General features: G+C 40.9%; 1 protein-coding gene across 7 annotated transcripts in view; it reads left to right on the top strand.

Moving 5' to 3' along the window:
• The window catches only part of ADAT1 (adenosine deaminase tRNA specific 1), a 31,239-nt gene that overhangs the window by 13,601 nt on the left and 2,496 nt on the right, over window positions 1–15,142 (top strand). For 5 of the 7 annotated variants that reach the window (XM_040615122.1, XM_040615117.1, XM_040615118.1 and 2 more), the window contains 2 exons: window positions 2,268–2,354; window positions 8,919–10,923. In XM_040615122.1, the coding sequence (XP_040471056.1) occupies window positions 2,268–2,354; window positions 8,919–9,051 (220 nt within the window). In that variant the 3' untranslated portion in view covers window positions 9,052–10,923. Of the gene's footprint in view, window positions 1–2,267; window positions 2,355–7,205; window positions 7,413–8,918; window positions 10,924–15,142 lie in introns of those variants that run through there. The other 2 variants (XR_005831090.1, XR_005831091.1) reach the window with 2 other exon arrangements.

The raw sequence follows: 15,142 nt of genomic DNA, 5'->3' as shown, positions 1-15,142 counted from the left end.
GGGACTGTGATCAATTTTTAATAGAAGACAGCTCATTCGTTGGTGAAGTTTGAAGTTTTGCTTTGTATCTTTTGGGTTGTTGCCTGTGAAGGAGGTGTGTGTGTTGCAGGTCCTTTTTCCACAGATTTCTTTTTCTGTACAAGTCAGGCCAGCTCTTTAAGAAATGTCATAATCTTCTATCAATTATTAATGTTTAAAGAAACAGTTACGTATTTTTCCTGTGGTTATGAGGAATTACTTGTTAACATCTGCAGACAAATTTCTCCATTTCTCTACACTTTCCTCAGTGCGGTGACCAAAATTATCATTAGTCTGTGGAAGTTCAGTTTGAAGGTTGGGATCATGTTTTGGTTGCTGGCTCCTTATACTACCAATTTATTAATGGTCATATTGTTTATTTTTCCCAGGCTTTCTGGGAGAAAGAAGGTAATCCTGGCAGTAGTGAATGAAATGCTAAGTAGAGCTTAGATGATTATTGTGGAGAACTCATTTACGTGCCTGTTGGTTTGCACATTCTGAGCTCAAAGTTAGGCCTCACTTGGCTGTAGTTTATCTTGGTATATCCTAATATTTCTGAATTTTCTCTGCAAAGAGGAGGACCAGGAAGTTTGTGGCTTGGGACCAGTATTGGTGTCAGGGGTGTTGTGAGCACAGGTGACCTGGGTGGCTTAGTGTGTCTTTTGAGACAGGCTTTACATGCACTGTAGAATATTAGTTTTCAATATGTGGTGTGTAATGTATTCCTGAAGATGTGTGAAAGAAAGGTCAAACCAGCCAACCAACCTGTTTTTCTTGGTAGGCTTAGATTTGTTATGTAGCATTTGTGTATCGGTTCTAAAACTTCAGAGCCATCTGCTAGCTGCCACTTTGCACAAAGCTTGGGAGCTCAATTGTTGTCAAAAGTTGAGAGATCCTCCTTCTTTTTCACATGCTCAACATTCACTGAAACCTTGAAAAGTTATTAGAGAGGGTCTACAAGACTGTGTGATTGCAAAGGTCTCATTTCCTTAAGAAATCAGGATTAAAAACAACGTCAAGGAGTAAGTAACCTGTTTACACTTTTGTGATAAATGGTCACAAAAGGAACTTTTGTAATGAAAATAAGGAATTTATAGCCTTATTGGGGGGGCATATTTAATAATAAACAAGATGTGTATTTCAGCCCTGGTTTCTCTTCAAGGAATCTCAGAGCTATTGGTGGCAGGGGTGGTGTTTGGGGTTTTTTTCCCCCTCAGTATGCTAGATAACACTAAATATCGAGGAAGGTAAAGCTGACTGACTAAAAGGAATTTGTAGGTAGGTGTCTGGTATGTGCTTTAGTTAATTAAGCATTAACAAAAGCACCAAAACCTACAATATGAACCTTTGACAATTGAAGATGAATTTTTTTTTTACATCTTTAGCTGTCTTTGCACACCAATTTTGCAGTTCTTTAAGAACATACTGGCAAAATAGGAAGGCTTTTTTATTGGTTTGTGTTTGCAGTGCTTCTGAAGAATTAGCTTGGATGTGTTGGAGAACTGAATCAGTCATTTTGAAGACAAGTGTATAAAAAGAATTTAATTAAATAGAGAAAATAGCTGAGGTTTTAAAAAATAAATGATGCTTTATAATCAGCTTTTCTGGTTGCCTTCTCTTTGGGGGAAGAGAAGGCCTTAAAGCTGACAGAGATGCATTCGGTATTTTCAAAAGACCTTTCAAACTTTGGATCACTTTATTTTTGATGAGCTGCTTCCTATTTAACTGCCCTGCAGCTGTTGCTGAATGTAGCCTCATCACCATTGTAAAAAGGACAGCATTGTTCCAGATATTTCTGCTGGTTCTTTTATTTGTTTTGAATAATACAAAGTTTGCCAGTTTGAACAAGCCTTTGGAGTCCTTCTGTGCTTGTTTGATGGGTTCTGGACACGTCCTTTTGGCTCAGCCTAGCTGTAGTTACAAGCTGATGACTGTGCAGTCTCACACAGATAATAATGTGGGGGTATTAAAATGTCTGTGCAAACCTGTAGAGCGCTGGCTGGGACAATGGAAGAAATGCAGCTCTTTGTCAATATAATATTTCAAATGAAGGCAAAAGACAGGTGGACAGCTCAGAAGGGGTAAGAGAAATTAAATTATGGAGAACTTTTTACGTTCCTTGCGAAGTGAACATAATTTTCTTTATAAAAAATGTTCAGCTGGGAAGTACTACTGTGAGCTGTAAGAGGAAATGCATTTCTGATTTCTCTTCCATCAGAACTTCTGATTTCTTGTTTTTTTTTCATCAGATCCAAGATCTGTAAAGTGGAACTCTTCCATGGGTTCCAAAAGCTGGTGAGAAGTATTTCACAAGAGGATCTGCCAGACACTCTTCGGTAAAGACATTTTGATTATATTTAAAGAGTGAATTTATCTTAATAAAACTCAAGAATATTCTGATGATACCAGAATCTGCTCATGTATCTCACTTTAGAAAAGTTCATTGTTAAAGTTTGATAACTTGAAAAATATGGCATGTGCTTGATGAGTTAGGAGGACTCTCTTTTTTGGTCTTTTTTAATCGCCTTGTTGGAGAAACAGCTATCGCACCTCATGTATTAATGACAGAAAGAAGAAATTGCAGGTGGTTTGTTTGTTTGACGGTAAAGTAAGAATTTGGGGCAGCTGATCTCTTCTGAGACCTTACTGCTTTTCAAAAGGGTAAACTCTGTTCCTGCTCAGTGGAGCCTTGTCTTTCTCTTAGGACTAGAGCTGGCATCTGTTGGACACCTCTGTAAGCCTCTTCAACTTGCTGTCTTGGCAGAAAACTCTACATTTTGGGGTCTTTTTCTCAGTTCAAGTGGTCCTGTCTGAAAGTGGCAGCAGGCAGCTGGGGAGAAGAAGTGAGGAAGGAGATGAGAGGAGGAAGTAGTACCATTTCTGAAAATGTGAGCTGTTAGTTCAGCTGCCTGCAGCACTGTGCCCTTGGTAGCATTCATATCCTTGGTGGCATTCAGTCCCTCCATACCAAAATTGTGGTGGGATTATTGATACCTGGTTGGTGTTTAGTAATTCTATGAAATCCTACTTCTTTGCTTCACAGGAAGGAGGAGTTTGAGTAAAATAAATAAATAAATAATTAAGGAAAGTCTATGCTAAAATCCTTGTTTGCCTAAGTGTATGATTACGAGCTAGTAAGGTGAGATAGTGTAGAGGGCTCCTTCTGCAATCCATGTATTACATAGATGGAGACTTTCTGGAAAGAACAGAAGGTTTTGTCCGAGGAAGCCATACTTGGAGGTTTCTTTTACATTATTAGAAACAAGTGTGGTTTATCAGACTGGTGTTTCTTATGGTAATCATCTGGTCTGGCATTGCATTACATGCATTACATATTTGGTAGTATTCCATCCCAAATAGCTACCATAGAGTGGGGCATACTTTCATATATACAGAAACTTATTTCTTACTTTGGCTTAGAGATTGAGAGATGTAGAAGGTTCCAAAGCCATTGCCTTGGATGTTTTATTTTATTTTTGACTTATTTCCCAGTATGATTTCTTTCACCAGCTCTGCGATGCAATTATACCAGTTGTTGAGCTAATCTAACTGCTTGTAGCTGTTGATGGGCATGGTCCTGCAGCAGTCCCTGCTGCAGCTGGCTGGAGGTTTCCATTTTCTCCCTCGTATCAGTAGCACTTCTGCAGCCTCACGGTGAGCCAGTTCAACTAGCTAATGTGGCAGAAAACAACTCCCTTGCCTTTTGTGTTTTCTATTGGGTCTGTTGAGCTGAATTGGCTCATAGAAAGCTAAAACAGATAATAAAATCAGTCAGTGCAAAGGAAGTAGGTATGTGTATCCAGAAGCAAGGGAGATAGGCCATTTCTGCCCTTCATGGTACCAGGAGAGTAGGTGAGATGAACTTAGCCAAAGTAGGTGGACCCTGGTTCTTTAAGTATTAGATCTTGCTTGCTTTTGAGTTTTGTGAATTAAAGATTGCAGTTACCTTCTGTGTCTGTACAAGTCTCTCTTAACTATTACAAAGTTCTGATGTCAATATGAGCCATGCTATTGCTGAAGTGGTTTTACCAGAGTCTATGGGTAGAGATACACTTTCTCCTTGATTCAGTTTTAGATATAGCATTATTCGCCTTTTCTGGGTGAGTTTGTCCTCACTTGTTTAGCCATCATAATTTCCCCAGATGAGAGTGTGAGCTGGTGTGTTGTTGGGTAGGTGACTCATTGGGCTGATCATGTGCTGCTTACATAAAGTCACTTCGCCTCAGGGCTTTTCTGGACTCTAGTGGCTTTGTAATTTCCTTTGACTTTTTTGTCCTCTACCATTTATCTGTCTGCACTTCTCCTGACAAAGTACAGCTGATCCACAGATGTGGCATCATTTTTAGGCTGCACAAACTCTCTTTATACAGTAAAGGTGCTAGCTCACTGGTTGTCTTCCCCAGTTGCTTTCCTTTTGAAGTCCTCGTTTTTGCTATTTTCACTTAAAAAACAAAATCTAAAAAATGTCTTTGTATTGCTGTTTCCTTCATCTTCCCTTTCCCTTTCTACACGATATTCTGATGTGTTGTTTTCCTTCCTTTCCTCCTTGTGGTCTGAATTTGAGTGTACTTCAGATAAGAAATCCCACACTCTTATTGTATCCTCTAAACTCTTGGGTATTTAACTGTTAGAGAGTTTTGTATTTTCTTCCCATTCAAATGTATCTTTATCTCCTCCCACAAACAGTTGGCTCTAGTGCTATGTATCACCCAGTTGCCTTTTCCCACTTTGCCTCTGAATTCCTGCCCTCTTCCCGTCCACTTTTTTATCTCCTGCCTCCCATCCTTTCTCCTCCAGCAAGGAAATCTTATTCTGTAGTCCGTTCAAATTTGTTGAACAGCTTGTCTTGGTAGTTGTAGGGTATATTAGGCAAGGAACATTATTTACTTAACCCCTCCTTAATCTGTCCTTCATCATGTCCACTGTCAGACCTAGGATACTGGGGCAGTTAAAGCTTTACATGGAACTACAATACTGATTCTGATGTTCTTTTGGTTTTTTCTTTCCTGGGTCTAAAGCTGCTTCTGCTTTTTCTGCCTTACTTTCTCTTTCATTCTTCACTCCTCCAGAGGATCAGTGGGATTGGAACAGGTAGAGACTGGGGGTACAACTTTGCTGACTCTCCTAAAGGCGAGTTTAGGAATTTGTAGTGGTGTAGCTTAGCTAAATGCTAAGCGTAACATTCAGCAGTTGTTTTTTTCAGGATTTAATTGATTTTATTTCAGCTGAGACTTCTTAACAATTGGTGTCAATTACAAAGTTTGCCTGTCGTGATTGCATTTTATCTGAAGCATTGAAGAAGACACTAATAGAACCAGGCCAAGTATGGTTTCCTGGCCCCCTGTCATTATGGATTCATAACTGATTTTTATGTATTGCAGATCTGTGAGCATTTGCCATCTTAGATGTGATTCATTAATTTTTGTATGAGTAATGTTTTGGTTGATGCCTTGTGCTTACATCAGCATTTTTCATGTGTAATCTCAAAAGTACATTTCTGTAATCTCAAAAGTACATTATAGGTTGAATGTAAATGTTTGAAACTGAACATGGGGTTAAAGATAGGGTTTGTTGCTGAGAAGAAAGTATTGCAGCAGTGCATTGCTTTTCTTTGTAGGCTGGCTTGCTTGTGAGCCCACTTCTGCTTGGCTGTGCACATGGCTGAGCACGTGAATGTTTTCAAGCATAATGGTAGTTTCTGTAGTTTTCAAAGAGTGTGGTACCTTTCACAATGAAATCTGTAGATCACCTCTCATGTCTCTGGCACAGCCATTGGAATCACTCAGCCTCTCTCTTACACAGTAGTGTAGGTGCAGGTTTGAAATAATAAAGGGAAACATAAAAGGAATGTGGTCAGGCAGACCTGGATAGACTGGAGATCGTATGATTGTACAGGACTTTGCCTGGGGCAGCAAAATAGTTTTCACTTTACAAAAAAAAAAAAAAAAAAAAAAGTCACAAGTTCTTCATTACTGAAGCTTAGTGACTTAATGGCCCAACCAAAGCTAAGACACAGTCAAAATGTGAGGGTTTTGGGCAGATGTAATGTACTTTGAATTTGAAAACATTTTTCCTGTATATATGTTGGAAGATTCTTAGAAGCTTAATGCAGAAGTTGAACATGCATTAAATAAGTCTTGTCTGATTTTGGCAGCTTTTTGATGAAGCTATTTAAAAGGCAACTTTCTGTTGCATCCACTGTAAAATCCTGTAGTGATGTTTTCTTGTTGTGTGCTCAGAGAATGAGGCAAGAGGCTGTGGTCACATGTGCTTTTGTAGGTCCTACAGTGGGGTGAAAATACTGAGCTGCTCCTTACTGTCTATTCTGTTTCTGTGCTAGCTGTGTTTTCCCTTACTGTCTACTGTAACAGTTTCCAAACAAAGGTCTGTTGGAATAATCTAGGTTAGAAAAATTCCATGTGTTTTAGTTGAATCCGACTGCAGGGTATGAGTTGAAGAGCCATTGATTTGCCAACAGATTCAGGAAAGCATCAGCAGCAACATTTAGCAAGGAGGAAAAGAACAGCTAGGTATTGAAGCCTCTCTCTTGGCTTAGTTGGTAGGTGGAATATATCTGTCTGTCTGTATCTATCTATGTATGTGCATCTACAGCAAATGAAGGGAAACAGCTGTTTCATATTTAATAAGATTGAGCCAGTCCAAAATCTGTGTTGTGTAAATCTTTTTTGGTCTCTGACCATCTTAAATGTGACCTCTTAAGTACAAGTAGATGTGTTTTGAAGGTGTAAGCAGCATGCACTATTAGCTTTTCTATGATAAAGAACAAGTATAAATCATTAGATTCATATATAGTGAAAAAGGGCAGGATCAAAGTCTTAAATATATCAGAAGTACTTTTAAGTGCAAGAAGCATGCTAGCATAAGAGAGTTTCTTCCCAAAGAATGATTACGTCATTATTCAGGGATCCCAGAGAATGGTTTTGAGATGGAGGAGAAGGTGCAGGTGTTTTGTACTGTGTTTGAGATACAGGTTGGAGTACCTGGGAGAGGAACAACTTGCCTGTGCTAGGGATTTGGAGCCGGTTGTGGTGGGTTGACTTTGGTCTTTCTTGAACCTGTGTTGCTTGCTGAATGCTGCTTATACAAAATAGTTGCTGGTCTTTTGCCTGTTCAGTGATGCTCCTAAATCATGATCCACCATTGGTAATGGGGTTCTGTTCCACCAGCTGGTGGAGGAGAGTTGCAGCAGGCCCTGTTGGAGAATGGCTGGATGAGAAGGGTCACGGATCATTAGAGCATTTGTACGAGCAGAGCTGAATCTAACCGGTGTGCTATCAAGACTAGGCCTCAGCTGAGGTTGCCAGCTGTGCTGATGGCTGCGGAGTTGCAGGGACACCGTGGCCTTAACAGGCGTCACAAACAACTCTGAGGAGGTATGTGCAGTAAAGATAAAGAAGTTATGTAAGCTAGCTAACCGCAAGTAGGAGGACCATGTAAATGACTAGGTAGTGATTCTAGCCAGTCATAGACAGCTGGGTATGCATAATTAGATACACTGTATAAATAGGAGCTATTCGGGTTAATAAAGTGAATCATGCTTTATCACTCATATTGAGTCGGCTGCGTGATATTCCCCGCCACTTACAGGCCCTTCCATGGAACTTTGCAGAGCAGCTTGGAGGTTAGTTTCACAGAGTTTGATTAATGTGAAAGAGGTAAAGACAGCAAAATAGATTAGCTGTGACAAGAGTGCAGGCAGGTTTGTAAGTATACACCTCCCATGTTCAGCAGGGGCACAGACAGGTTCTCCACTCTTGTACTTTCTGAACCCAAGGCTTGCAGGATAGATGATATCTTGTGGCTTGCTATGTATGTCACAGTGTTCTAGAAATACATTCATAGCAGAATAGTGAATGCCTGAAGTACAGTTTCTGATGGTCTGCTCTTACATTTTTTGGAGTTTGGGGTTTTTTTTGGGTGGTGGTGGTGATCAATACTGCCTTTGAGCATGCAAGCCTGTTCCAGAAGCTAGTGCAGTGGTTCTCAGGCTTTTTAGATTAGGGTTCCTGTAGTAGTTTGGCTCTTCCTCTTTCTCGATGAAGGGCATGTTGTGTATGATCTTCCCTTCCTACGGGGTCGAATGTATAAACATTACGTGCCACATGTGGCTGACAGACTCTTTGGCAAAGGCAGATGAAAAAGGCTAGGAAAGGAATGCAAGGAAAGGAAAAAAAGTCTTGACGAATTTGTCTTAGAGGCACTTGTATTCAGATACTCCAGATCTGAATTCCACTATTTTGAAAATCAATGGTATAATGCAATCAGCAGAGTGACCAGTGGTTCTGCTGTGATTGTGGGGAGCAAGTGCTACATGAGGAAGGGGAACAGAGCAGCAAAACTGCTGAGTCTCTTTTGCTTGAGGGAGAAGAAAAAAAATATTTTCTCCTTTATCTCAGTCTTCCCCATTATTTTGTGTTGGGAAAGAAAAAACTGTCCTGTTCATCCCTGTCCGTTCCCCTTCCAGCCAGCAGTGGTATCCATTCTTCTAGCAAAACAAGGCTACTTCCACCCAATTCTAAGCACTTGTTTCTAGCCACCTTTTCTGCTTTGCTTCAACATTTTTTGCTATCGTGGAAGTTTTCTGTAACCTTCTGTCAGACAGTCAAACACTGACACTTCTATTGCTGGAGAGCGGGTATGAAGCATGGTAGAGGAGTTGTTTTGCTTCCTTTTGTAAGACTCCTGATAATACAGTCTAGATACAGTAGCTTCAGGGCCTGGGTCTCTCCATGTGTCTCTAGATGCACAAGAGAATTTCACTTAGTAGTATGAATGAGCTCGCAGGCCATCATCCTGTTCTTAGATGTTTGTTTTTTTCGTTTTGTGACATCACATCCAGTAGGATAATAGAAGTGTTTTTGTTGTGCATTTTCTGTCAGGATGAAGACTCTAGAAACCTACTGGGACTACAAGGAAGCTGCATTAAATTATCAAGAAGCCTGGAAAGTGCTGCGTAGCCAAGCCTTGCTGGGTTGGGTCAAGAATGCCAAGGAATACCTGCACTTCACATGAGAATACATGCAGCTATGTAGATGCCAGTAAACCCTGGCGAACAGCAGATAGCTCTGCAGTTCAAGGGCCAGGAAAAGATGTCCACTAGTTTGTGTTCCGTAAGGAGACAGGCAAAAGGAGAGCAATTTACAGAAGTCTTTGTTTTGGTTGAGTTGAAGTCCCTTTTTTATTGAAATACAGAAAAATATCACTGCAGAATTAAAGTTCTCTTCATGATGTGCTGTGGTCTGAGGATATGATCTGTCAGCGTAGTCCATTGCAATGGAAGAACTGAAATTGAAACAGTGCTACGGGAGAAAGGCTTTCATTGTAAAATTTTAGTGTTTGCTTTCATTCTTCATAATGTTATGGTTGTTCTTGTGTTACTGGGACAACCCTAATGTACAGTAAGTAATAATTTTGTAACTCTTGGCTCTCCTTGTTTGGTGTCAGGAAGAATTTTCCGTGTCCCCCAGCCACGTTGCTTCTAACTGGAAATACTAGTTCTTTTAAAAGGTCTTTTTTCTGGGAGTCCTTCATATAAGCTGCTATTTACTAAATACAGCCAAAGCAGAAGCAAAAGAGTGATGGGGTTAAGGCTGTGTCAAATAATAACTACTTACAGTATCCCCTGCATCTCTTTTAATTTCAGAACTTTGCCAGATACCCCTTTCGTGGGCAGGAAAAAAACACTCCTGAATTACCTGGTTCACAGCTGTCAATCCTGTGTAATTCCAGGCAAATATTTACAATCTTTTCAGTGTTTCAAGCACAGTCCATCCCCCAGTCCCCCTGTGATACACAGTTAATTAAAAGCAGGCATGCCTTAGCCATTTATGTCACTGTTTCCTGGCAGGTGTTCATGAATAGCCTGGCAAAGGTGGAGATGCTCTGAGGGAAACTGGAAGTTGTGTCTGGCAGTCTTTGCATTTATACTTTCTTACCAAGTAACATCTGCATGGCAAAACGGTCAACGCTGCGAGCTGGGGGGGAGCAGCGGGTAATCCTCCTTAAGCTTTCTGTCCCAGTTACTGTGTTCTGTGAGCAAGTTTGGGACTGTGTAACTGCTACTGAGCACACACTCCCCTTCTGTACCTTTTCTGTTGAAAATGACGATTCATAACATTTGGACAAGGCAAAGGCAGGATGAAAAAAAAGAGGTGGATAATTTAGAACTTAAGAATTCTTTAGTGATTTTAGTTTTCTGTTCTTTGTTATCTTACTATGGTTTTAGACTTGAAAAATGGGCACAGCAGTTCTCCAAATAGCTCAGCAGGTTGGTTGACTGTAAAGCTACGTATGGGACTGAACAGTCCATATCACATTACAGTCTGAGAATGGATTACAGCAAATCCTTTTACTTTGCACCTGGGTTGACTTGTCAAATAAGAATAGTTCTCTTGTTGAAGAAATAAGAAAGAACTTGAATTCTGTGCATGTAAGTCTGTCTTCTCAAATGCAGCACCAACATGCAGAAAGACCACTGTTGTATTGGTGAGGGTGGAGTCTTTTTGTGTGTTTGTAGAGGGCAGGGGATTATGGAGAATTGTGACTTGCATTAGTCATTAGAGGATGAAAAATGGCCACATGGCGTTGCAGAAGGGCTACAGGGTGAACTGCTGAAGAGAAATGGTAACAGGTATTGTAATTGAGCAAACAGCATTCCAAGGGCAGTCTTGTAGCGTATTTAAAGAGATAACCAGTAAATTTCCATTCTCCTGAAATTTACCTTTGTCTTTCCCAGAAATCTTGTAGAAACTATACCTTAACATACCTAGTTTCCCTTTGTTAATGAACAAAGTCTGTAGTGAACCTGCTGACCAGACTGGAATGTTCCTATTTCCTATCCAGCTGCAATATTAAAATGGGTTACATAAGGCTAGTTGCACTCTAGTCTTGGCGTCAGACTAGTTTTCAGATGAGCGGTTTTACGATGTAAATTCTTTTAACTCTTTCCTAAAATTCGAGCCTGGCTGTTAGGAGAGATTGTTCCTGGTAAGATTTTCCTGTGTATTTGTAAAATACTGGTGAACTGTGGACTACTGCTTTTTGCTACTTGTCAGCTGTAAAAGTAGTTTTCAAGGTGCTGAAGACTCACACTAACCTTGCTTTTTGGATGGAGTTGAGGACATATTTAAGCCTAGAGTGAGGCACTGAGTATCGAAGAGAGGGAAGGAGCTAAAACAAAGCAGCATTTAGAAGGCTGAGGAGCTAAGCCTGCAGAATCTTAACTCAACTGGATCGCATTTCTGGGATTGTAAGTAAGTATTCAAATGCTGCATCTGGTTAATTACAAAATGTCAGGAAACGCTGTGGGCAGTACCAAGAAACTGCTTTACAAATCGGCAGGAAAAAATATATGGAGAAGAGTTAACACAATCTCTGCTTTTGAAAGAGGTAGCAAACTGAACTTTCATTATTGTCAGCAGATCTTTGGTCCAGAATTGCTCCTGGACGGTAGCAGTTGACATATTTCAGGCCTGTATCACTCCTTTGCACTGGCATAGCTGACACACCAAAATACAGAGGTAAGCAAGGCGCAGGGGGGACAACAGAATGCAGAGGCTGTGCCACAGGGGAGCCGTGTGTGTGTGTGTGAAGTAGGGGAAATGAATTGCTGACAGGCCTTGATTAACAAGGACAACCAAACAATTGGTAATGGGAGCAGCAGAGCGTATGAGGGCACCAAGATTCCCAAGGGACGTGTACAATGCTCTACAGAGCATATTTGTATTACCCAGATGGGTCCTTGCCTTAAACTAGTGTGGGGAGCAATGGTCCCTATTCCTATTTGCCAGAACAAAGAGACTGTAATCCTTATTTTGAGTGGGATATCTTTAACAGCTTCACTATTGGAGAAATTGTCATTTTCAATCACAGTAAGAAGATGGGGCAGACTGCCTGCTGATCTTTAAGGAAGTCAAAACCAGAGCACAGAAACAAGTGCTTTTGTCCACGTGTAGAAGTACACAACCTGTTTGAGGTGGAGGCTGCAGTTCGTAACACAGCATGCTAGCATCCCATTGCCTTTGAAAAAGCAACGTTTTGGTATTGTACTGTGCTTCTGCTGCTCACCTTGCACAGGCTGAAGCACTTACTGATCTCGGTATGTTCAGAGTAAATTGAAGACTACTCAGATTATTATCTTTGTAGGGAAAACAAACTATGAGCCCAAGACAAGGTGTAGATTTTCACTAGGAGTTGAATCACTTTGCAATAAGCCCAGTAAGGGCTAAAGGAAGGGAAGAGCCAGGGCTGTGCTGCTGAGGGCAGGAGGAAGAGCCAAGCTTTTCCTTTCACTTGTTACAAACAATTAGCTGGTTATGAAACCACACATGGAGAAAATGCTTGAGGCATAAGTATGGAAATGAAGTGTGAGTTACTGTTGTTAAGGAGGAAAGAAGGGTGTTGGAGTAAAACAGCTAAATGTAGTTGAGGGACCTATCAGTTCCTTCTCTCAAAGCATATCCATCCCAAGAATCTGGTAACGTCATAATGAGGACTGCAACAGTGGCTTACAGGTGGAAGCAAGATAATTTTTGAGGAAAAGCTATCTAAATTCATCTAGTACTGGCTTAGTTATAGCTGAGAAGACATTTCAAGTTAGCTTAAAGACGGGTGCTGTAGGTATAGCGAGGTATTTCTTCATTTTCTGTTCAGTGTATAAATTGAAAAGCCTTCCCAGTCCTGAAGGCTTACAGAAGGTGAAGATGATATGAGACCCAAATGCATTTAATATTTTTATAAGAGTGACTGTACTATCTAAAGGGATCCATTTAATCTATGTATTTCAAAAAGAAATATCTTGATGTTTTATTGAAATTTTAAGTGCATCTGCAGATGAAAAGTACAGGTACTGCTGTAAAGCATTTATCCTTGCATTCTCTGAATTATTTGTGTACCTGGGCTGCTAAATCTAAATTGATAATTAGAATAGTTACATGGGTTTTTTTAGAGGCTTATGAAGGGTATTCCAAAAGTCATCTTGATCATAAGACTGGGAATAAAACTTCATCTTCCCTTGTTTTGTTTAGATACATCTATGTCCTAGCATGCAGTTAGCTTTATCTAGCAGTTGTAAGTTACGTTTCTTACTCTCCTCTTAATAGCTAGCAAAAAATACTACTTGATAATCATAGACAAACCGTGAACTTTCAGCTTAAAGGAAACAGAACATTTTCCAGTAATAAAAGGTAGTAAAAAACATCACAGATGAAAACCCTTTTCTTCATTCTGAATCAAAAATTCTGTTATGAGTAAACATTAATACTAAATGTGTGGAGGGGGAGGGTGGAAGGAATTAATGATGAAAGCAGTTGACAAAATGTTTATAAAAGCAGTGGTATACATTGCAGTGCTATTCTGAATAATGAAAGGCTTACTGAACCAGCAGCACATTTTTAGATGCAGTAAGCACATGCAGCACTGTTACTGTGACAAGCTGCAATAATACAGTAGTGTCAACATTTCATAGGCTCCAACCTTCTCATTTCGGAGTGCTTCTGCTAGTACCTGTGAATAACTGTAGAGTCGAACATAAGTCTAGGCATAAGGCAACTTCATGGGAGTTGAGTTAGTGTGAATTTCATTTAAGCTTGGAAAGTGATAAATCTCCACTGTGACTGGAAACATTTTAAAAACTAATCTCTCCTGCACCGTGTAGTGTGACAATGAAGTAAACCTTTTATTAGGAATCTAAACTGTAATCAGTGTTTCCTTGCTGGCTTACAAAATTCAAAGTGATGCTACTATTCCAACCTAGTGTTACCCTTTAATATCAAAGCATGAACTCCAGTGCTGTGCAGTTAGGTCAGTTGGGTGTTTTCTCTGCCCCACCACCACAATTCAGAGCTACAAGTTTGCCTTTTTGCCTGTAGGCAGAGGTAGCTGTGTTAACTATGGTAAGCCCATTTGGAAAGAAGTTGAGCCCCATGTGAACAGCAACCTTTTTTGGCTTTGTGGCAAAGCCTCTTCACCTTTGTTGTGCTGCATACGTGCTTTGGCAATAGTGCTTATAAACTGGAGGAACTGATCTCAAATTATCTTGCATGCAGCATTTCTAATTCTAGTTGTCTGCCTCAAGTAAGCAGAATCACAGAACGATCTGGGTTGGAAGGGACCTTTAAAGGTCATCTAGTTCAAACCACCTGCAGCGAGCAGGGACATCTTCAATATATTGGCTTGCTTAGAGCCCCGTCACACCTGACCTTGAATGTCTACAACCTCTGAACAACCTGTTGCAGTGCCTCACCACCCTCACGGGGGGGGGGGGGGGGGGGGGGGGGGGGGGGGGGGGGGGGGGGGGGGGGGGAAGCCCTCTTCCTTTTATCTAGTCTGAATGTACCATCTTTTAGTTTAAAACCATTAAAAAGCCTGTCCCCATCTTTTTTATAAGCCTCCTTTAAGTAATGAAAGGCTGCAACAAGGTCTTCCTGGAGCCTTCTCTTCTCCAGGCTGAAATATCACCAACTCTGTCAGCCTGTCTTCATCGCAGAGGTGCTCCATCCCTCTCATCATTTTTGTGGCCCTCCTCTGATGTCTTTACTGTGCTGAGGACTCCAGAGCTGGATGCAGTACTTCAGGTGGGGTTTCAGCAAACAGAGCAGAGGGGCAGAATCCCCTCCCTTGACTTGCTGGCCATCTTTCTTTTGATGCCGCCCAGGATACAGTTGGCTTTCCGGGCTGCAAGCACACATTGCCAGGTCGTGTGCAGTTTTTCATCCACCAGTACCCCCAAGTCCTTTTCCACACAGCTCCTCTCAGTCCCTTTGTCCCCCAGCCTGTATTGATACCGGGGGTTGCCTCAACACAGGTGCAGGACCTTGCACTTGGCCTTATTGAACCTCCTGAGGTTCACACTGATCGACTTCTTGAGCTTGTCCAGGTCCCTCTGAATGGCACCCTGTCCCTCAGGCCTGTCAGCCACACTACTCTGCTGACTATAGCGAAGCAGTTCTTTCACATACTTGGTTCTGTAACGTCCTTAAAATACGTACAGAATTTTTAGTTGGAAATGACATGTATATTTATATTACTACCTGTAACGCAACGACTGGCTACCTTTTGTTTTTTAAAAGCTGCTTATGTGATTTCTAATCTGTACTCCTTGCCA

Source organism: Falco naumanni, chromosome 15, assembly GCF_017639655.2.
Source record: "Falco naumanni isolate bFalNau1 chromosome 15, bFalNau1.pat, whole genome shotgun sequence".
Taxonomy (NCBI): domain Eukaryota; kingdom Metazoa; phylum Chordata; class Aves; order Falconiformes; family Falconidae; genus Falco; species Falco naumanni.
The sequence above is the reverse complement of the archived record's forward strand: the minus strand, read 5'-3'. Positions and strand labels throughout refer to the sequence as shown.